We start from the raw sequence: 22,267 nt of genomic DNA on the forward strand, positions 1-22,267 counted from the left end.
CGGTGGATAACTGGTGGCAGCGAGCAAAGGCTGGCAAATCGCTACAAAACCGACCTGGCCGTGGAAGGCGCCCACAGATCTCCACTGTTATAATGCTCGTCATCGCCAAATCTCTAACGAAGAAGCGGCGATTTAGGCAAAAGCTGGCACGAAGGCTGACCGCAAAAGAATACCCGGTGTCTAAGTCCTCTGTCCACAGATATTTGCGCGAAACACTCAACGCTCTGTCGTAAAAAACCCCGACTGCAACCAAAGCTAAGTGAGGTGCAGCAAAAGGCACGGCTTCAATTTCATTTAATAGCTTTAATGAGTTTTGAAAACCACCATCAATTCTGGTACAATACTGTACATAAATAATTTAGGATAACATCTTTTCCTCAAAAGGAATTAAAAAGGAATCACGCCACAAGAAAGGGCCAATGAATGTAGGTAAAAATACCTTTAGATATAAGCAATGAAAGAGCAAATACACACGGATACTCAAATGGACCAATGGACCAAAACAAATGTTGCAACAAATATGGGAGCTCTCTGAAATGAGGATGCAAAAGGATCCACTAACATTGCATGATGAGTTTGTTTGTTGATGAAAAAGTGTGTATTGTAGATTGAACCACAATTAAAGGAAGATTTGCTCTGATTCCCTTTAAGAAAAAGTGTGTGAAGCAAAATCTAATCAAAAAAGATCCTGGTTTTAAAGTAGGATGTCATCAAAGTTATCAGAAGATAAAACCAGTTGATATGTGTTTGTTACAGAATCTGATGGCAGCTCTCTCGCTCGGCCTGCCATCTGATGATGGGTATCCCAATTGAGGGACATTCTTTCTCCGTCATCACAACCATCATTAATTTTTATGTTACCCTTGGGAATGACCGTATGCTGGCCCGCTTTTTTAGGTGTTAAAGGTCTAACTCATGATGCAATTTAAGTACTACAAAGAAAAGGCCAATTCGGGATCGAACTAGGCGCAGCAGAGTAGAAAGCGGGAGCTCTACCAATGAGCTGTACTTGCGTGCCTAACCAATCCGTAAACGCATTCCTAATTTTTTTGGTGATGTGTTTTGTCTATAGGAAATCTTTTTCACGCTGGCATTTTGTTTTATAGAAAAGGATACTGTTTTTCCTCATACCTCGATAAGGATAACGTTCTCTGTGTTTTGCTTGATAGTGAAACGGAAATACACAAGGAAACAAGAGTTTCAGGATTATTTTTAATCGATAGAGATTGGCTCTTTGAGCTTCAAAATGATCGTTTATATTTTATTGATATCTTTAAAATTCATTTTTTGCTAGTAGTGACAAAAAGATACAAAAAACGGTCACGGCAGTTTAGACGACATTCAAATCCTACCATTATTTAACATGTTAGCAAGAAAAATGTACTTACCTCAAATTTGGCAAAAGGATAAAAACTTTGATTTTAAATGTTTCTTTGCTATTAAAATATTTTTCAGAGGAACCACAAAAATGATTAAGGACACGGTTCCGTCGCATCAACATGCATTCGAAACTTTAGGTTGATCCAAATCAGATCATGTGAAAGGGAATTGCTCACTCACTTATTTTTGTTCTGTTTGATTCGTCAGAGAAATTATATACGATTTATTTGCATCGAAAGATCAAGCAATGAATATATTCGAGCAGCTTACGCTACACGTAGACTTGTCGATCCATTCATTGATAAAAGAACTAATCATACTCGTCATTTCGAAAATCACCCAACAATTTCCCTCATCACTTAGTAAAGCATATCCATCGTCCTGAGCGGAGCTGACTGACTAGTTTGAGAGTTCTTTGGACAAGCCACAAGCCACCCACCCAGTTCCTTTGGGAATTAGTTACCTTTATCATCGTATACTATTAGGACTTTTTCCATTAGTACTATTCCTTCCTCTACTTCTAGGTACTAGATCTGCTGCCACCATCACCATTCCCACCACCACCGTCGCTACTTCAGACAGTACGGCTACATTTCGACTTTTGCCCAGTCCTCCATAAGTACGGCAAGCCGATCAAATGGTCGAGCGATCGTGAATCGTGAATGGTGGATGGCGGGTCTTGGGCCTCGTGGCCCACGTGGGTCGTGTCGTCAAGTTCGAAGCGGCACACCGTCGTCTCCACACTCACTTCGAGATCTCAGACCTTTTAGACTCTCTTTTTATTCTCTCGTGGTTCTTGTCCTGAGGAGGAAGTGCATTCGAGAAGTCTCGCTTTCGAGTTTCGAGTTTCGATCCTCGAATTGACGCAGATCATCGCCCTTCACAAATCGGACCTGAAATACTCTCTTCGGGAGAACAGAAGCCAATTCCAAGAGAGGCGTTTCAATTGCTTCGTCATTCAGTGCTAGTGACCTTCTCCCTACCTCTTTGGAAATCTTGTTTGGAATTAAGGTATGCCAACGCAAAACCCAGACGATGACAAACAAACGAGTCTCTTTGATTTGAATTTGAATGCACGATAGCGATATTTAAGAAAAAACAAACTCCATTTGTATCAATTGACAACCAATTGACAACAAACCTAATTGACGTGGTTTGTTCCAACAGTGACATCATGCTCAGATCAATAGGCTCCAAGTCAACGTAAACTGAACAGGGTCAATAATGCCATCAGCCTTATCAGACAAATGCTTAGGTTTAATCTAACATTTTACAATGCATCTAGCTTTTTATACGTATGAGAAAGAGAGTGAATGATCGAATAAATAAAAGATGATTGGGTAATCGATATGCAAGTTGGACAGGCAATGTCAAGGCCGGAGAGCATTTACAATTTTTACTTTCTGCATTGCAACATCGCAAGGAAGATCTTAATCGTTTTAGCGCAAAATTGCCTCTTCTCGCTCTGCACGCTTCGATCGGCGTATTGTCTTGATTGAAATCGTGGACGATCCTAATAAGGATCACCGCTGGCCTGCAATATACTACTCTGTATTATGTAGTACTTGGCTATCTTGTGTCCACGCATACGAACTTATTGCACAATTTTCCCGTGGTTAACAATGAAATTAGGTAATGGTCATGCAGACTTCCAGGGCAACTCCGGACTGGCCTGACTGATGTGTGATAACGTGATAACGATGTACACGCACACACACACACGCACACACGCCTGACGTCGTTTAGCATAAACTGAAGAGCAAATCGATTCCTTTTCATCCTCGTTTGCGAGGAATGTCCCTTATTGAATGCGTTTTCTGATGAAACAATCAAATCCTGCTTACATGACAAGCCGTCTTGTCGTCAATGATGATGATGATGATGATGGTGATGATCCCAAGGCTCTGAAAATAGCCACTACCATTCCCAAGCTTTCTGTAGAATAGGAATTTCCATGAGGTTTGGTCAAGCCAAGAGTTGAGAATTCCTTACTGGAGGGTGTACTCAAACAGGACTGTGGTTCCAATCTTATTTTAGGGGTTGCATTTCTTTGAACAACAGGGAATATCAATTTTGGAAACTCTCCAATTTAACAAATGCACATCGCCTTTGCCTGGCATCTCATTATCAACATCATCGCATTGAGGGTTTCTAGACCACTTGGACCATTTCGACGGATAAGTTATGATGCCTCCGTACGTAGCCTTCGTACCATTAACAATGGCTCCCAGAACAATTTAATGAAAGTAATTCATCGGCTTTTTAGCATCGGGGGAAGACGTTCGAGCTGCTGAAAAAGAATGCAAAAAGTTTGTGCTTAGCAGTTTTGTGGTCGTTCAGCTTTCGTTTTCCTGACTTGCCAGCCGACCAATTGAGTTCAGATAGGGCGATTACTGACTGCTGCTATACTGGAAGTCTGCGCAATATACAGTAAGTAATAAGGGCCATCTCAAGTCGTTGGTTGGTCGTGATATGATATTACGCCTCGGGAACTCTTAAATTGGTGTACCGGTGCAAAATGAATCTTTTTCGGACTTTTTTTTGCTCTGGTGACAATTTAGCCAGTGGGGCGGATTTCTCTTGAGGTAATAATGGCTCGTTCAAAACAATTGTAATGGCGACGACCATTATGATGACCAGGAGAGTCCGGGGGTGTTTTACCACGACAATACCCGTATACGTAGCCTGCCAATGATTGGTCAGGTTCGGGCTACGAAATAGGCGATGACGATTTCCCACAAGTTGATGAACTCTTTCTCCATCTTTCTCTTTTCCAGTTCTCACTCTACTTCGAGTCTTCTTTATTCTCTGTAAAGATCATTCAGTTAACAAACAGCCAGCTTGTAACGTCATACAAATGTAACAATGATCACCATGACTATTTGAATTTTCCATGGAGCTCAATGAAGACATCAGCCTGTGCATTATTTGCTCATGTTGACGTTAAGCCTCACGAAATGTGACTCCCCTCCCTCTATTTCTCCTGAGCACCACGGCCACTACATTCATCGTCTTCATCGTCTTCATCGTCTTCATCGTCTTCATCATGATCATTACCGCTAGGAGCCATGAAAGGGCGGTCGGCAATGGGTTGAAATTGGGGACTCACTATTCGCAGTTCGCACGTCTCCTTTTCTCCGTCCTTTGGATTCGTTCGATATGTGCAATGTGTTTTCGTACTCTCCCCCCCTCCCCCCGTCTACACGTCCACACGTTGGCTGAGAGTGGGTCAATGTTCAATTGTTGATCAAAGGCGGCTTCTTCTTGGCCACGCGCTTCTCTTTTGACAAGTTACTACATGAGATCTCAGTCCCGGTCCCGGTCCCGGTGGTTGGTTGGTGGATGGGTGGGTGCGATCGCTAATCGCTATCGACAGTAAAGCAAGCAGGTCAAAGCAGCAAAACCCAGCCAGTTGCATTCCCGTGTTTTAGATGCCGTGGCTGAGAGTCGATGAGGACATCATTGTGGCCATCCAGTAATGTGCTGAATCTTTCTTTGGTTTCACGTTGGCTTGGGGCTGTGGATTTCGCTTTTTCCTCCCTTCCGTTTGCATTCGCTTAATTGTGACACAATCCTCGAAGGCTTCGTGTCCGAGTTTTCCCGGGACTGTTCTTGGCCAGGATACGAACATGGTGGGACATGATGAAGTGTGTGCGTGGTGTGCATACTAGTATGCGTACGTTGTACGTTGTTCTCACGAACTCCGTCTTCCAATCCTAGATCCTCCTCGACGACCGTCTTGAATCCGTGTTCGAGGTGGTGTACGCACAGAGCACGGAGTAGTCAGTGTACCGTACGCAGTAAGACGTGAGACTACTTTCGCACGCATTTACCTACTTCTTGGGAAACGCACAAGTTTTCCCTACATGCACGAGTACGTACAGTGCGTACGTACAGCCACTGGTAGTGGACAAACGTAGGGCTCGTTTGTGGTTCCTTCTTGAATGAACCCATACTTTTCGTGATTCGTTTCCGATGGGTGAACGGGGAGGGACGAGGAGGCAGGGATTCATTCTCATCCGGATAGGACTCACCAGATTACAAAGCGTAGTGGTGTCAAGTGAATGAAGTAAGTTCATCCATGCGGTGGCCGAAAAGAAGCCAAAGGCATCTTAGTCTCAGGTGGCGCCGCCACTCGAGGTTGGCTGGTTGGTTGGTTGGTTGGTTGTAGTAAGTATTAGGTAAGTAGGTAGGTAGGTAGATAGATAGGTAGGTAGATAGGTAGGTAGGTAGGTAGGTGCGTTCCTAGTATGTGTACCTCTCCCAACTTACTTCCTAAGAAGTTATCAGCCAAAGGGCGATGTCGCAACTTCTCGCTCAACAACCTGTTCATATCTAGGTTCAAACCAGGATCAGGCTTTTGAAACACAAACTTGGCGACGAGCCCAATGACTGACTTACGTACATAACCGATCGAGCAATAGAACCTCTAACTGGGGAGAAGGACGAATGAAATCCTGACAAGATTTCATGGGGATCAGACATGGCCAGATCAAATCTAAAATTGAGATAAATCGACTGGAACGACTCACGAAACGCGATGTAGAAAACATCAAGAAACCGCCCCTCTCTTTTATGCCTCTTAGCGACATCCTCAATTCAATTCCCAGACCACCAATTTGATCTTCTTATGACCAATGGCTTTGCGCACACTTCAGTGAGATTCATTAAGGAAATGCAGGGTTTCCTTGAAATCAACACGTTCTCCTTGGTTTTCAGATGGCTCTCAAACTACGATTAACGGTCGGGTTCGCCTTGATTCTGGCAGTCACGGCTGATCACGCCTCGGTCTTGCTTTCCAATAGTGTCTCTGTTCCGGTCTCGACCTCTTACAATGCGGCCGATTCGTTTGCGTCACCTTCATCTTCTTCCTCGGCGTCCTCGTCGTACTCTTCATCCGATCAAAGTGGAAGTTATACCGTGGAAGAAGAAAGTCAACCGGTTGTTAACACTTACTCGATTTCATCCACCGATACAAAAACAACGAAGACTGAATCAGCCCCGTCCGTGTCTGGAACTCCCTTCAGCGGAAATCTCTATTACTATTATCCCGTGGCTGCTTATCCCATTGCCGATCCTATTTCTAATAAGGATTCTGCCTCCTCATATGGAAACAATTACGTCCAAACTGAGGACTCCAATCTTAGTCCCTTGATCTATCTACTCGTGCCATTGGTCATTCTGATCGTGGCGATTCCCTTTTTGGCGCTCTTGGGAGTGAATGTGACCGGGTCTAGGCAGTTCCTGTCGGGGCGATCCAAGGATCTCGATGAAAAGTTCGGCTCATTCAGCGATCTTCAGCGTGAGATTGATGTTCTGTTGGAAAAATATGTGAATGCTCTGGAGTCGTACCAATGCAAGGACCGGATCGTTTGCGAACTGGGAGTCAGAGCCCAAGGCCTCACCGGCAAAGAGATGTTTTTCAGGTAAGATTGAATTCAATTTCTCATCCTTCAAACGTCCTTCTCTATCACCACCATCTCAAAAGATGGTGAACTATAGAAACTTGCTCCTGTTCACTTTCTCCCCCCTGCCCTTCAAAAAAAAAAAAACTAATTGAAACCATCTGATTTTAGCATCGTTGGGTGGCTGGCTCCGGAGCACTCAATTCTCGTGATGGCAGATTAGATCTGCTCCGTGATGCTGCTACTAAGGATTTCACAATGGAATCCTGCAGCAGGCCTACGAATGTCACCCTCCGGCCATCGTCCAAGAGGGGCTCACGAAAGAGACCATAATGTCTCACTTAGCACCTTCCAATTCTCCATAATAATGCCTAACAAACAAAAACAGCTAAAACAGAAGCAAATATCATCAATGCCTAGGAAAACAATTCATTAAATGTTAATAAAACACTGATGCTCAGCTATGTAGTTTGTGATTTCTTTTTCAAGCGCGCAACGTCGTCACTGTAGTACATGATGGATCATCAATTTTCAGGGGAGATCTTGAAATGATTTTCTCTGGTATTTAATGTGGTATGAAATTTTACAAAAGAAATATTGGCAATTATTTGAGGTGTAACAATGGAGTCTTGTTACACAGCACAGTTATGTGCTGGTTAGTCAAGGGATTGATTAGGGAATTCGCGAGGCAGCGGTCAAATTTATGTAGTGATTAGGGCATACCAGGGTCTCAAGGATTAATCATTACATAAGATTCAAATTTCCGACCCATTATAGGTCTGCCACACAGCCTTGACTTTGTAACCTTGTGCGATGCTATAGTACCTCCAAATGATGTATTAGGTCCTTTAAACACATGAAAATGTATATTTTGGAATCAATATTTCATCACTGTGCTCAATATATCTAGTTGACCTTGTTAGCCAATATCTACCATCTGGCAGAAAAGGGTAGCAGAAAAAGTTCAAAATTCATTCGAAACAGTGCTCCAAGTTTAAGTGACTTTTCCTTAACTAGATCCTTGACTAGATCTGTAGATCCTAGCCACGTGGTGTTAACCGAGTCACCTAGGCTATCCTTGGACTCAGTTTTAACGATTCATACCTTTTGACATCAAATTTAATTTAGCTTAAGATTTTTCGCTTAAGTGTTTTCTTTATCAATTAAAGTTCAACTCTAATGAAGGATTATTAGTGAATTAATTTATTAATGGGGCAAAAGTTGCCAATAATAACCCCACACACCCCATACCCCACCCACGGTCTCTGTCCAGTTCTGAACTCATCCTTGTTTCTTTCCTGCAATTGAGTTGGGAAGGGGGGATATTTTGGCAAGTTTCCTTCAAGTTGTGAAGACGAATAAGCGAATGAATGACCTCAAACAGTGCTGTCAAATCCCTAGGCACAGAACATGCCAGAATAGCACTCAAAAATATGCCAGGATGGTTACCAGATTGTTGATCAATTAGGCCATTTGAAATTATAATTTCCTGAGCTTGAATTGAACTACAGTGATTCTTTGACCTACACACTGGCATTTATACAGTATAACTTAAATCATTAGAAATAATTGCTTTTGTGGAAGCATATCAGCAAATGCACAACTCCAAATTCGTCATTCTAAATACTTCCATTTTCTTCTTCTTTTGTTCGGTTAGGGGGGTTGGGGTTGGAGAGGTGGGCCTCCCCTGGCCAACAAAGCCACTCATCATCACATTGTCCACTTCCAAATTTTGTTAGGCAGATTCATGTCCAGTATCAGTTTGGTTCTCCATCGGTGGGTGTGATTAGCGTCTAAAAGTTTCCTACGCAAAAAGGTCTGGGAGGAGATTTGAACCAGGGACCTCTCTCAGTTTAGGAATCAGCGCTAACAATTTGAAGAAGAAATGTAGCAATTAGTGGCAGAAAAGCCATATGTCCAAAATCAAGCTAAATTGAATTCACAATGCCAGGGGGGTCTAGATTTTAACAGAAACTCAATCTTCTAGGAATCAAAAATACCAACTGCAGAGGAATTAGTCAAGACCTAGTCGGAATCAAAAATCTTTTGGAACAGTATCTTTGGTACAGTTAAAGAACAACATAGTTTGATGATTTAATAGAGATTAGAGACTGAGGGTAATAATTATGATAAAGAGGTAAGTAGCAATGATGGGAATGTCCAATTGTCCATATTGCAACATATTTGTTAAGTTTGAAACCCTTGCTAATACACTCAGAATATGCCAGAAAACATGCCGGAGCTGAGAAGCATGCTAAATTCACTTTTCCCATGCCAGAGGGGTTCTAAATATGCCATGTGTACACTTTTTTGGCATGCAAATATGCCATCTGGCAGCAGTGACCTCAAATGAANATTCACTTTTCCCATGCCAGAGGGGTTCTAAATATGCCATGTGTACACTTTTTTGGCATGCAAATATGCCATCTGGCAGCAGTGACCTCAAATGAATGGGAAACAATCACCCAATTAATTCAATGAGGTTCGGAGATGAATGTTACTAGTTATTGCGTAAAACACCCAAAGTCGATCGAGTCAGCATTTGACAAGCCCGCAAATGCCAGGAAAGCTGAAGTGCGCGACAGAGCGTTTATCTTTTTTAGTGCAATGCAGGATAGGAAGGATATAAGTTAAAAGGACTTGAGTGACAGTATATGAGCCTGCAGACCACACTGGGTAAAATCAGCCCTGAATGTTTGTTTCAGAAACCAAATCAGACGTCAAAACAAAGCTCATTGTTGAGCTAGCGTAGTTGCCAATCAAACATAGCCAAGGTCAGATATGACGAAACTGGCATCCTTAGATGAAACACCAAGAGTCCCTTGGGAGGTGAGCCATGAACAGAAATGGCCGCCAGATTGCTCTACCATGCCTCCCAACGGCTCCATGGACGAATAGAGCAAATTTTGAGTTACATATGTTGCTTTATTAAATTCAATGAAAATAGGAGAACCCAGATGCGAATTAGATCATTTTGATGTGGCTCATTTCGTTTTCTTACCAAGATTCGGAAAGAAAAAGCTCTGACTGTCCTCACGAATGGCCTGGGAATGACCTTAAAAAGGGGGACGATTTTGACCTAGGGGCTCATTTCAGCGTTAGCAACACTGGCGAGGCAAAACAAATTCCGGGGAGTCAATAAAAAATAATCCAATGTAAACCTTCATCGTGCGACAAATCACAAAGCAAAAGTCGGCAGATTATTGTGACATCCGACTGATAGGATGGTTATCCAACTATCAAATAACTAACTGAGACCCCAAGCAGTTGGAATCTGAAGAGTATGGATCCAGAGTGGATTGACTGATTTGATGTCGTCTTATCTCTCTGTGTTCGATGTGATTGCAACATAGGAGTAATTCATATTAGGGTGTTTTGTGCTTTCCCTCTGCTGTGTGATCCTCACGTCTTTCGGATCACGGCAGCGCAAAAGGAGGTGCATTATCTATTCATACTTATCAACGCCCTGAGGTGATTCCCTTCCGCATTCCCGCATGAATACGATGACCCAGAGCCACGAAGATCAAGTGGGTCAGCATGCCCATCCCACCTGCTCCACGGATTTGGCCCATCTCCATCAGCTCTGTTTCCCGCTGATTCAGCGCTCGCTCTCCTTGCAAGGATCCGGCGATCAGGTGGATTATGGCACGCCCCTGACCCCTTTGAGCGAGGGCTCGGTACCTGGGTACGATCAAGTCGACGCCAAAGGCACATTCAAGCTTCGCGACATTGAGAAAGAGCTCAAAGAGAACGTGGGTCGCCAACATTTGGAGAACGAATTGGGCAAGTGCGATTTAGGCGGGTTCGGGGCTATTATTAACTTAGGTCTCACTCTGTGTTTTGCTCGCCTGGGACAGGTCTGTCGTGGACCAAAATCCGGGAAGTGCTCAAACGCGCCGATAAGAACGGCGACGGAAAAGCCCAATACGGAGACTTTCTGTTGGCCCTCCAGCATTATCGGATCGACAGCGAGGAATGCGGGCCCTTCAAGAAAATGGTCCGGGCCTTTGCCTACGTGGAGGAGTTCCACACGTTCCCGCCGCCCTTGTTCATTAGCATCGTGACTCTGATGGAATTGGGGATCTTCATCTACCATGCGGTTCACTTACCTCGAGCTCATGGACTGCCCATGACTTGGGAAGGGCCTGTGCCTTATTGCTCAGTTTTGATCTACAACCCCTTCCGGCGTTGGGAGGCGTGGCGGTTCTTGACCTATATGTAAGACGTGTGCCACCGTACTTTGTTAAAACCAATGCCATTGAGTGTGCCCAATGATGACCAGTCACTGGCTCGGGTTTCAGGTTCGTTCATATCGGGATTGGCCATTTCGTGTTTAACATCATCATGCAACTAATCGTGGGGCTCCCGCTGGAAATGCAACAGGAGGGCTGGGTCGGTTCTTTGAGGGTGGCCATGGTTTATTTGTGTGGGGTTGTGGCTGGTTCCTTGGGTAAATGCATTCGAGAGAGTATTTTTCATTCGTCTCCAACTTTCAATGTGAGTCCTACGGTTTTAGGAACATCGTTGGTGGATGCCTATACGTATATGGCGGGTGCCTCGGGCGGTGTGTACGCATTAATTGCCGCCCACTTGTCTACGTTGATCTTGAATTGGAAGGAAGACAGTTCCATTCGCATCAAGAAGGTTATACATCAACCATTGACGCGCATCGTCCGATTATTATTCATTGTTCTACTCACCGGTAAAGATCTACTTCGAATCCAATGATATCATGAAATGGTAGCATCTCGTAATGACGGATGTTTATCTGCTTCCTTCAGTTCATGACTTGGGCTTGGCCATTTATGTCAGATATTACGCCCAAGAAGAGAACCGCACGGGTTTTATGGGCCACTTGTGCGGGGCTATCGCTGGATTTCTCGTGGGGGTTTTCGTTCTGGACAATCGACGGGTCCAACGTTGGGAAGTCATATGGCAAAGGATTGCTTGGGGGATCTTTCTCGCCCTCATCGGGGCGGCCATCCTGTGGAATGGCGTGGGCAACTTGTGCACCAATAACTCGTTCTTCCCGCCCTCAGATTTTCGCGCCTTGGACGGCGACAGTGGTAATTGTCAGCTGTACCTGTGAATACACATTGACCAATCAGTCAATGGTGACTAGTGAACGTAGAAGAAAATATATAAATTATTTTGCGCACAATAAATGAAGCCTGAATTCGCCGTGGCACCGGTAGATGGTGCTCGCCCACCCCATTTTTCCCCTGGTGGAGCGTTACCACACTAGAATGAGATCAGAACTGAGCTAGGCTGCGAGGAGGCCAAAAGAGAAAACGCCAAAATGGTCCATCGGCGTCACCGCCGTTCAAGACGTCTGCCCATGCGTCTGCCGCTAGTGGCCCATGGACTATAGACCCATCTCGACTCAAACAGACATCACAAACATTGGTTTGGTCGCGCTCTGTGGCCCGCTGGGCTTGGCGTGCGAGTCATCCATCCGATTCTAGGATCCCGGTTCAAGGCGAGTGGCTCAGCGTGGCCAAAAGGAATAGCTCCAGTCTGGCCTTCAGCGGCGACGGGCTTTCATGAAATGCTAAATAAAAGTTCCTTCGGAACAAGCTCCGAGCAATGCCAGAGGAGCATGGTGTTTTCAGCTCGAGCCCACATATAATACCTGGGCAATAGTCAGCTCCAAAAACTAGCATCATTGTTCATTTTAAGCACTAGCCGAATTAATCTCCTCACAACTTCGACCCGAACTTGGTCACTCCGTCAGGTTTTCAAGCCCGCTTGCCTGTCAGACGCCGAGTGAACGGGGTGGAGGGTGAACGCATCGCTCTTCAGGACTTGAGTGGGCAACTCGCCGCCCAAAGCCGACTCAGCGGCCGCGCGTGTTCGGCGTCACCTTGGGCCAGCCTCAAGGAAGCCTTAGTCGTCGTTTCTCGTCCTCCTTGAATCAACTCCGGCCAGCCACTTGAACCTTGTAGGTAGGAGGAGCAAGGACTGAGGGCGCCTTGATCGTCCTATTCTCGTGGATCTTGGCGTGGCTGAGCTAGGCTCTTGGGTTTGCCGTCGCTCTTTTCCACATCCTCGTTCGTCGGCGTTGGGCTGTTCTTGCTCGCCCTCCTGGTCGCCCTCCTGGTCGCCCTCCTGGTCGCCCTCCTGGTCGCCCTCCTGGTCGTTGCCCTCCTGGTCGTTGTGCTGCTCGTCGTCGTCGTGGTCTGTGTGTGTTGTTCTGTCTTCTTTTGCATCTTTCTTCTTCTTTCCGTCTTTCTTGGGCGATGAGTGAAAATCCCCCTCAGCCACCTCACACGCCACCCACTGGCAGAGCCATGCCCACCGCCACCGCGCAACGCAACGCGCCGCCCACCAGGCCCCACCCCCGTGCCCGCTGATTCTAGCTCTTCACGCTCCAACGACGCGGATTCGATTCTAAACCCCAACCAAGTCCGGACCAGCCGCCCCCATACGTTCTCACCGCCCTTGAACCGGACGCGGGTGGGCGGGTCATTGATCCAGCCGTGAGAGACGTGGCTAGGCCTTTGAGACCGCCAGACCAACCGCCGGAAATTTGCATCAATAACCCCGAAGTGCGCGGCTCGGCCAGTGCCGCCAGTGTTTCATGGGGCGGGCGTTGAGCGGATATTGACCGCCCCGGCGCTACGCCGCCTGCGTGGCCGCCCACCATCGGAGGTCCGGCCTGGCCTCTGGACGCCACACGTGCCACCATGGACCCGCAACAAAGTAAGAGCTGATGCTGACACACGCAGAGGCCCTCGATCTGAGCAAGACCTTTGAAGGCTGGGCCCGAATTCAGATGGGCCGGCTAATGAAGGCAGGGCTGGAAGTTGTGACCAGATCGATCCGGATCGGCTGAGATTAGGGTTAAAAAACCATTTCAGATGAGATTGTTCAGAATCTGTGGCGCATGATATTGTTAGGGTTTTTTCTTAGTTTGGTGCGGATTTGCCAAAAATGAATGAACTGATCTTTTATTCTAGACGGCCATTATGGTTCGGGAGGCGGAGTGGGTGGAGGACCTGCCGTGAATGGCGAAATGCCGAGCGTACCCATTACCACCCTCTCCGGCATCGCCAGCCTCACTGATTGTAAGTATTTCCGGCCTCGTCCTCTTGTATGCATCGTCACCTGGCCAACATGTTAACGCGCTCACGCCTTCTAGTGTTGCCTGAATTGCCCGTACCGGGCCCAGCCCCACATGGCAATCCCAATCCTGGGTCCAAGCTCCTATACCACGCCAGTTTGGTGGAAGAAGCCAATCAGCTCTTATCGCACGCCAATCCGGCCTTGGTCGAACAACTCGAACGGGTCTTAGCTCGCACCTCCGTAGACTACATTGAGCTCAGCGATCCCCATGCTGTGCCCAGCGCCTTGCCAGCCAACCGCTTAGTGGCCTCGCTCTGTCAAACCAATCCAGCCTTATTCGGCACCATTCAAAATGCGGCTTCAGCTGTGGGACCGCTGGCACCGGGCTGGACGGGGACGCCCAGTGGCAATACTGGCTTCCACAATCGCTTCCACGGCGAATCAACCGCCTTCCCTCCGGGTGCCAATTTCACGGCCCAGGGAGGGTCTACGCCCGACAACGGTGCTCGACTCAACAATTTTGCGGCTGTCAATCAAGTACGTGGTGACCCAATCTCTGATTATTGCTTGCTCTGGCACTATGATCTTTAATCTCCCAATTTTCCTATTTCAGAATTTCCCGGCGGCGGGTGGCTTTGAGGAGGACAACAAATTCCTTCCCGGCTCTCAATTCCAGGCGGGCATGGATCCCAACGCGGGCAGTGTGAGTGGTGGTGCTAACTTCCCTCATCCAGCCAATAATGTGGGTTCAAACGCCACACCCGGCTCGGATGTATTGCCCGATCTTGAAAATGGGACTCAAATCAAGGCCGAGATGAAGCCCGTGATTGTGCCGATCATTAAAGACGAATCGAAGTCGAATCTCAACAACGTGAAACAGCCCATGATCAAGTTGAACATGTTAAACGCTGATGCGGCCGAGCTAATGACCAAAAGTGTGAAGGACTACAACAAATTGAACTCTGACCAAGTGAAAATGGAAGAGCAAGGTGTGTATGACAATTTCACGCCCCGTTCGCAACGGTCACGACATGCTAAAGTGGTGGATATGGGTTCAAGTGACTCGGAAGAAGATGATTCCGTCGAAACAGGGGACAAGAAGCCCAAAAACAAATTCTTTAAGGCCACCGAGAAAGAAAGGGATGACGAAAAGAAACGCCTTCGTGAATTCCGAAAGCGGAAAGTTGTCGACGACGACTTTCAACCTTCGGGCGCGGAGGAGCAATTTGGTAAGAGGAGACGTAAAGAAGCCACGCCTACTCCCGCCTCGCCGGAATCTTTTGTTCCCAAAAAAGTGACGAGAACTTTGGAGAGAAAGCTCATTCCCATGGTTCCGAAAATCAATGCGGATGAACTAATGGAAGATTCGAACACTTTTCTCCGATTCAATAAAACCGTGGAGCTCATCTTTGACAATATGGAGGACGTTAACATGCAAGACTTGGAAGCATTGGACGATGATGCCGATATTCCGCAAGAGATCCTGATCCCCAAATACCAGCTAGCCGATTTGGCGGCTGAGACGGCCAAACTCAAATCGTTGGGCGTCATGGAGTCCGTGTCGCACGATCGGTTGGTCAAGCTACTCAACATCTTGGAATTGAACATCCGAGATGGAGCTCGAGTGACCCCGGTCGGCGGGTACGATGACGATGAGGACAACGACGATCGGCTATACATGGAATTGGCCATGGAGCGAGTGATGCGAGCTGCAGATGCTTCCTTGGCTGTCATGCACATCCTGACTTCGAAGAAAATGTCCAAACGGGTTTACATTGACGACGTGATAGACCGCGTAGCCTTGTTTCTTCGCTATCAGCTTGCCAACACCATCTACCCGTCATACGACCCCGTGTATAAAGAGATCTCAAAGAGCAAGACCGGCTACGTGGGTTCCATGAAAAAGAAGCGAACCTACGCTACCAATGTCAAAGACAAGAGCATCTTGGCCCTGTACAACAAAACTCATGAGCTGACTTCCATGTTAGCCGAACTCATTCGTATGCAATTGCTCACTGACACCACGATACTGCATATTTCAACCATGGGCGTAGCTCCCTTCTTCGTGGAATCCATTCCCGAATTGCAGCTAGCCGCTTTGAAATTGGTCACAAATCTGTTCGGTCGATATGAAAAGCATCGGAAGCTCTTACTGGACGATATCCTGGCGTCAATTGCCCGTCTGCCAAGTTCCAAGCGATCCTTGAGGTCATATCGTCTCGGCCCTACTACTTACATTCAAATGCTGACGGCTCTTGTGTTGCAACTGATTCAATGCGTTGTGTGCTTACCCAGGAAACTTGCCTTGAAGAACGCCAATGAGTTGAAAAATAAGGCCAAAGATGACGACATCATGGAGACTGATGCTCAACCAGGTGTGGATCGAGACGTGTTGATAAACAACAAGTACGAGATGGCCATGGCCACTGCTCACCAGTTTCTTACGGTGTTCTTGAAAAAGTGCGGTTCCAAAAACGAGGACATTGACTACCGACCCTTGTTCGAGAATTTTGTTCAAGACCTCCTGACCACGGTCAATGTTCCTGAATGGCCCGCAGCAGAACTGCTCNAACAAGTACGAGATGGCCATGGCCACTGCTCACCAGTTTCTTACGGTGTTCTTGAAAAAGTGCGGTTCCAAAAACGAGGACATTGACTACCGACCTTTGTTCGAGAATTTTGTTCAAGACCTCCTGACCACGGTCAATGTTCCTGAATGGCCCGCAGCAGAACTGCTCCTCTCACTCTTGGGCCGTGTCCTTCGAGAAAAATTCAAGGATCGAAGCACAGAGATGGCCCTTCGTATCTCGTCGCTCGAATACTTGGGCGTGGTGGCCGCCAGACTCCGGAAGGATGCGGTTCAGTCCAAGATGAAAGTGGACTACATCGATTCGATCATTGAGATTATAAAGTCTGAAGATGCTCCGGAACCCAGTGCCAGTGACACGCCACAGAAGAGCAAAAAGGGGAAGAACAAAAAGCCAAAGACGGAGAAGCCCCAGGTTGAGAGTGAAGAGGTGGAGGACGAGAGAAGCAGCTTCCTCCAGCGAGTGCTTTTGGATTATTTGGTCGTGAGTGGGGGAGAAGAGGATCAATCTGTGATGAATGCTCGACATTTCTACATTTGCCAGTGGTACCGTGACATGAATGCCGTGGGCCGGAAACCCAAACGGCGACCTCAAAAGTCTCAATCTTCTTCGAAGAAGAAGAAAGGGAGCGATTCCTCTGAAGACGAGAGTGACCCATCCGAAGAGGAGGAGGAAGAACAACAACTGAGCGACAGTAAAAAGAACGAGTTGTACCGCCTTCGAGAGGTCAAGAAAGACGCCATCTTAAACAAGATCCTACCTTTTGGCACGAGCAAAAGCAACAAAGCTCAAGTCCTCACCACTCACATAGACGCCGCTAGTGCTCATTTGATTGTCAAGTACCTCTCGTCCAAGCGGCCGTTCTTCAACTCGTTCAATTACTACCTGAAAGACATTCTCCATGTGCTCACGGAGCAGTCCACGCAAATTCGGACGAAAGCTCTCAAGTGCATGACCATGGTGGTATCTGAAGATCCAGAAGTGCTCCTCCGGAAAGACATGCAAAAAGGAGTGCAGTTCTCCTTCACGGACTCATCCACCATGGTGAGGGAGGCTGCCGTGGATTTAGTCGGCAAATTCATCTTGCACAAACAAGACCTGATCACTCAGTATTACACCATTATCACCGACCGTATTCTGGTAAGATTGTTTAGGAGGTTGTAGCTTCGGGAAATCCACGGACGGAATGAGCTTTTATACTAATGTTACTTTCAGGACACGGGCGTGAGCGTGCGGAAAAGGGTCATTAAGATTTTGAAGGATATCTGCATAGAATTCCCGGGGTATGAGAAAATCCCGGAGATCTGTGTCAAGATCATTCGACGCATCAACGACGAGGAAGGTATTCGCAAACTTGTCATGGAAGTATTTTCCAACATGTGGTTTGTCCCACTACGAGAGCGCGGTCGATCCCAAGAAGACAACGAGCTGCTCGTTACACGTGCTCAAAATATAACGGATGTGGTTGTGGCTTGTCGCGATACAGGACTCGAGTGGTTTGAGCAGCTGCTTGAAACGGTAAGTCCATTCATTAGCTGCCAATTACTGGCTTGCTCACTTTGGTCGAATGCCTTGAGTCATGGCCCAATTTTTTATCTTTTATTTTTAGCTTTTCCAACCCCGCGAGGACAAGGACGACTCGACCAAAAAGGCGACCGAGCCTCCCCCTCAATTGGTCATGGCGTGTCAGCAAATCGTGGATTGCCTGGTGGAGAGCGTTCTCCGGATCGAAGAGAGCAACTTGAGTTCCGGTGAAGGCCCCCGGGCCAAGTCTTTGGGCTCGTCTAATCGAATCGTGGCTTGTCTCACAACCTTGTACCTGTTTGCCAAGATTCGGCCTCAACTACTGGTTGAGCACGTGCAAACACTCCAACCGTATTTGCAAGTTCAGTGTCAAACCCAGGGTGATTACCAGATCATAAGCAATGTGGCTCGAACGTTGGAGCTGTCCGTGCCGTTAATCAAGCATCCAAGTGAGATATTCTTGTCCCAGTTAGAAGAGGACGCAGTCAAACTGATCCTACAGCACGACAAAAAGGTGGTGTCCGCCTGTCTTTCGTGTTTGGGCTCCATTGTGAACAACGTGACGAAGAATTTTGGCCTCATTCGAGATTGTTTTGTCAAGTACTTCAGTTTTATGACCAAATATCGCAAACATCACGAGGTGAATCCGGATGATCCGAGATGCAAAGAGCAGAGAACCTTAGCTTGGTTTCGACGAGCCATGTTTACGGTGTCCCAACTTTTACGACATTTTGACTTCACGGATGTTGCCTTATACACGGGATTGGTCGTAAGTACCCCGATTTAAGGAATTATCAGAAATCCCCAGATCGGAGATCGTCATGACCTTTTCCCTTCTCAATGATAGTGTGGAAAAGAGACGGTTGAAGATGTATTTGAGACCATCTTCCACTTCATAACCCACGACTCAAAGGAAATACAATCGGACACTCTCCATGCCTTGGGATTGATCTGCGTACGTCATTACAACTTCATGTTGGAGACCAAACTGAAGCAGCTCTACATTGACATCCTTTCGGAGAACTTTTATTCTGAATATCAAAAAGTCAAGGTAAATATCACGTTTCGAAATGAAATTCTTTGGTGAACTAAAGACGATGATGGTTTTCTTGGCTTGTATTAGGTACTGAACAATCTGGAGCTCTATTTGGCCGAAGAAGAGGTTCGGATGCGCAAGTTGGACGAGAATTGGAAGAACTATGGCGAGAAGGAGAATCTCAAAGAGATGGGAGACGTGAACTCGGGCATGGCCTCAACTGTGATTCAAGTGTATCTGAATGCTGTACTGAACTCGTTCGTTCATCCGAGTGTGTTAGTGCGGCAAGCTGCGCTGAAAGTGATCTCTCTCATTCTGGCCCAAGGCCTCGTGCATCCCGTTCAGATTGTGCCCTATCTCATTTGTATGTCCACGGACAGTGAGCAGAAGATCTCGCATACGGCCGACCGAGAGATGCAAGAGATCAACAAAAAGTATCCAGGATTCATTCACATGAAGCTGTTGCAGGGCATTCGTCTGTCGCATCAGCTTCAAGAAATCGTGCAAGGTCGCCAACCCGCGGTTCGGGGTCACCGAGTGGTCAGAGAAGGAGAGTTACCCACAGCCCTGAACGGGTTCCTGTATTCGATCCTCAAGAGCACCAAAGTTCAACGTCGAGGCGTTCTCACTAGTTTACTCAAGCAATTCGATGACTCATCGGTAAGATTTTTGTAACCGGCTCGAAGTTGGAGCTATGATTCGAATGCAGCCAATATGAACCGATTGCCTATTGTGCAAACGTAGCAGATGGTGAACGAGTGTGTCTTTAATTATTTCAGAAATCGACACTAAGTGTGATGTTGTACCTGGCAGATAACCTCGCTTACATCCCATACACCGTGTTGGATGAACCCCTGTTTGTGATTCACAATATTGATATCATGGTGTCCGTGTCGGGCTCGAATCTCTTGCAAGGTTTCAAGGAAGCTCTCCAGCCACCACCCTCGGCAGAAGCTCGCCACAATCTTGAAACGGGAAAGACTGACTACATCTACGACGAGGACTTGGACGACGATTTCGAGTCTGTTCTCTCGCGTCTCCCGGAGGATTGTACGGTTTTGCAAGACGCAATTCGTGGCTCGCAAGGCTGCATGCTTCTACTCGTACTCAAGGACCATCTCAAAGATTTCTACGGTTTGACCACTGGGTAAGTAGACGTCACGACGCAGAAGCTACGAGTTGGGTTTTGTTACTTTGATATATCATGAACGTCTCCTTGGGTCTTGCAGCAAAATTCAACAGTATTCCCCTAACGACACCTCCAAAGCCTTCGATCGCCAAGTCACACGACGAGCTAACGTTCGTTTCAACCCGAAGGCCACAATCGAAATTCTGAAGCAAGGCTCCCAAGCTAGCGTTCCAGACATTGAAGGGAGGAAAGAACTCGTCCGGAAATATTTGGAGGTGAGTCTTATATTATAGGCTTAACAGTCCTACAAGGACCATTAATCACGATTGCAACCCGTTTTTTCTCTTTAAGTTCAAAGAGCTTATGACAAAGATAGATCCGGACGACGAGGACGAAGAAGACGAAGATGGGAATCGCAATTCCGAGTCCTCCCCGCAAAAGAAATCTACCTCCAACACGCCTGGTTATAATCCCTCCCCCGCCAAACATTCCCAAGTCAACAATCACCAAGGCTCTCAAAAGCATTATCAGGACCAGTCTCAGTCCCACCCCTCCAACCATCCTCCTGTTCCATCTCCGCAGCAACAACAACAGCTTCAACGTCAACTGCAGCACCAACAAAGACGCCACGAGCGCGCAGCAGCTTCGGCGAGTACCATGTTTCCGCCCATGGGACCCCCAGGAATGGGGGGAGAGGAATTGGTCTTGGATCCCTCTTCGGGCATGATGGTGCCGCAGTCCCAAATGGGGGGCGAGATGACGTATCCAGACGGTCAGTCGGGTGTGGATTGCAAAGATTCTAGCGCTCAGGTTTGTGTGTGACGGCTTTTTTTTTTAAGATAGACGGTTTATAATAGAAAACGTATTTAGGCCTCATCTGAAATAGTTGGTTTGCATTGGCAAGTGGGATTTTCTCTCTTAATTCACGATAACGAGTGTGCTCGCGTGTCTAAGTTCTTCTTTGTGAGATGAGCAATGATTTTTCATGTTTGTATGAATTGCTCTTTGTTACCTTACAGAAGGTGAAGGTCCCTCGCATCAAAATCAATTTGGGATCCTCCGGGAATTCCCATCACAACCGTCATAAATCCTCGTCCTCATCCTCGTCGTCCCACCATCGAGATCGAAGTTCATCGGGCAGTAGTCGGCCCAAGAAAAAGAAGAAGAAATCGAAGCGAATCTCTGACGAGGATGACGATTCCTCTCCTGAGGATTCGGATCCCGATTTCAAAGGCTAACTCATTAGTGGTGGGCTCTGGTCCATTTCAAACTCTGTCTATGGATCTTTTTTGTGTCACGTCCCACCTTGGTCAGGAATCGCATTTCAACCCTAAGCCCCACCCACCCCCATTTCACAAGCCCTCGATGGGCTCTTCTGGCTGGTCCACAAGTCAAACCATTTCACTTGCATCGACCTTTGATTGTCGCAAGCCGCCCTGTCCTCATCCACGTTCATCAATTGAGTTCGTGACTTTGTTGCATAATTCGCAAATTTCTAACGTCATCATCATGATTATTATTATGATGATCACTACTATGATGTAGTTTTCCGCTCTGGACAGAGATGACCGATTGCATTTTTTGTAAATTTCATAGTATAATGATAATATTGTCTGTCTGTCCCCATCCCTGACCCCCTTTGCCCCTCCACGTTCCCGGCCATCCCTGTCGCTCGTCGTAGCCTCTCAAAATTAATGGTGCCAGACCAATCATTATCCCTGTGGAGGCATCAATGTCGGGCACCTTGTTGTGTCATTCTTCTCATGATTATTCCAGCTATTTCGAATATATGATCACGATATCTATAATAATAGTAGTAATGGCAGTAGTTCAGTCCTCGAAAATAATACACTACCATGTCAAACGCAAGACATCAGAACTATGAAAACAAGCGCATAGAAAGAAATACACAAACCTATTTAAGTTGCCTCGATCCATGACTTCTTCAAGCCCTCGTGACCAACAACCTATTTTGAATTCGAACCAACGACATGCGACCACCACAAAGACCATGCCCACCAAAAGGCTACCTTGATGAATGAAGTAATTGAGCCATGCCGTGAGCCTTTAAACTTTCCCACTTGAACAACGCTATTCGCTTCAGTTCAGCTCTACTTCTACTACATAAGGTCGGAGAAAG

The 22,267-nt window shown here is 46.7% G+C and overlaps 3 protein-coding genes and 1 long non-coding RNA gene across 6 annotated transcripts; 3 read left to right on the forward strand and 1 right to left on the reverse strand.

The window, feature by feature from the left end:
* The first annotated feature begins 1,891 nt into the window (after nt 1-1,891).
* LOC131887323 (uncharacterized) lies at nt 1,892-7,245 on the forward strand. Of its 3 annotated transcripts, XM_059235904.1 has the most exons (4): nt 4,882-5,027; nt 5,101-5,180; nt 6,100-6,806; nt 6,957-7,245. In XM_059235904.1, exons 3-4 carry the CDS (start codon nt 6,100-6,102, stop codon nt 7,006-7,008), a joined length of 759 nt encoding a protein of 252 aa, XP_059091887.1. In that variant the 5' UTR covers nt 4,882-5,027; nt 5,101-5,180; the 3' UTR covers nt 7,009-7,245. The 3 variants fall into 3 exon arrangements, with proteins under 3 accessions (XP_059091886.1, XP_059091887.1, XP_059091888.1); XM_059235903.1 differs by lacking the exons at nt 4,882-5,027; nt 5,101-5,180 and adding an exon at nt 1,892-2,391; XM_059235905.1 differs by lacking the exons at nt 4,882-5,027; nt 5,101-5,180 and adding an exon at nt 5,317-5,449.
* LOC131887327 (uncharacterized) lies at nt 2,668-4,377 on the reverse strand. The gene is made up of 3 exons (XR_009374026.1): nt 4,254-4,377; nt 3,890-4,188; nt 2,668-3,670 (listed from the first exon to the last, which is right to left on the reverse strand). It is a non-coding gene; the product is annotated as an uncharacterized LOC131887327 (long non-coding RNA).
* A 2,606-nt stretch (nt 7,246-9,851) lies between the features above and the next one.
* LOC131887321 (rhomboid-related protein 2-like) lies at nt 9,852-11,966 on the forward strand. The gene is made up of 5 exons (XM_059235901.1): nt 9,852-10,568; nt 10,643-11,003; nt 11,087-11,235; nt 11,302-11,487; nt 11,567-11,966. Exons 1-5 carry the CDS (start codon nt 10,280-10,282, stop codon nt 11,872-11,874), a joined length of 1,293 nt encoding a protein of 430 aa, XP_059091884.1. The 5' UTR covers nt 9,852-10,279; the 3' UTR covers nt 11,875-11,966.
* A 978-nt stretch (nt 11,967-12,944) lies between these two features.
* LOC131887326 (nipped-B-like protein A) lies at nt 12,945-22,060 on the forward strand. The gene is made up of 13 exons (XM_059235909.1): nt 12,945-13,487; nt 13,745-13,852; nt 13,927-14,387; nt 14,464-16,332; nt 16,502-17,578; nt 17,654-17,956; nt 18,048-18,731; nt 18,810-19,013; nt 19,086-19,658; nt 19,778-20,145; nt 20,228-20,402; nt 20,479-20,937; nt 21,147-22,060. The coding sequence occupies exons 1-13, from the start codon at nt 13,472-13,474 to the stop codon at nt 21,363-21,365; spliced, it is 6,516 nt and encodes a 2,171-aa protein (XP_059091892.1). The 5' UTR covers nt 12,945-13,471; the 3' UTR covers nt 21,366-22,060.
* Nucleotides 22,061-22,267: the final 207 nt, after the last annotated feature.

The sequence above is a fragment of the Tigriopus californicus genome, chromosome 9 (assembly GCF_007210705.1).
Source record: "Tigriopus californicus strain San Diego chromosome 9, Tcal_SD_v2.1, whole genome shotgun sequence".
Taxonomy (NCBI): Eukaryota; Metazoa; Arthropoda; class Copepoda; order Harpacticoida; family Harpacticidae; genus Tigriopus; species Tigriopus californicus.

What these genes read in the sequence shown, in the direction of transcription:
- LOC131887323 (XM_059235903.1), top strand. Translation starts at nt 6,100, where the DNA reads ATGGCTCTCAAACTACGATTAACGGTCGGGTTCGCCTTGATTCTGGCA. An exon ending in GGCAAAGAGATGTTTTTCAG is followed by an intron (nt 6,807 to 6,956) that starts GTAAGATTGAAT and finishes ATCTGATTTTAG; the next exon opens with CATCGTTGGGTGGCTGGCTC.
- LOC131887321 (XM_059235901.1), top strand. Translation starts at nt 10,280, where the DNA reads ATGAATACGATGACCCAGAGCCACGAAGATCAAGTGGGTCAGCATGCC. An exon ending in ACATTTGGAGAACGAATTGG is followed by an intron (nt 10,569 to 10,642) that starts GCAAGTGCGATT and finishes CGCCTGGGACAG; the next exon opens with GTCTGTCGTGGACCAAAATC. An exon ending in TGGCGGTTCTTGACCTATAT is followed by an intron (nt 11,004 to 11,086) that starts GTAAGACGTGTG and finishes CTCGGGTTTCAG; the next exon opens with GTTCGTTCATATCGGGATTG.
- LOC131887326 (XM_059235909.1), top strand. An exon ending in ATTTTGCGGCTGTCAATCAA is followed by an intron (nt 14,388 to 14,463) that starts GTACGTGGTGAC and finishes TTCCTATTTCAG; the next exon opens with AATTTCCCGGCGGCGGGTGG. An exon ending in TTCTACGGTTTGACCACTGG is followed by an intron (nt 20,146 to 20,227) that starts GTAAGTAGACGT and finishes TGGGTCTTGCAG; the next exon opens with CAAAATTCAACAGTATTCCC.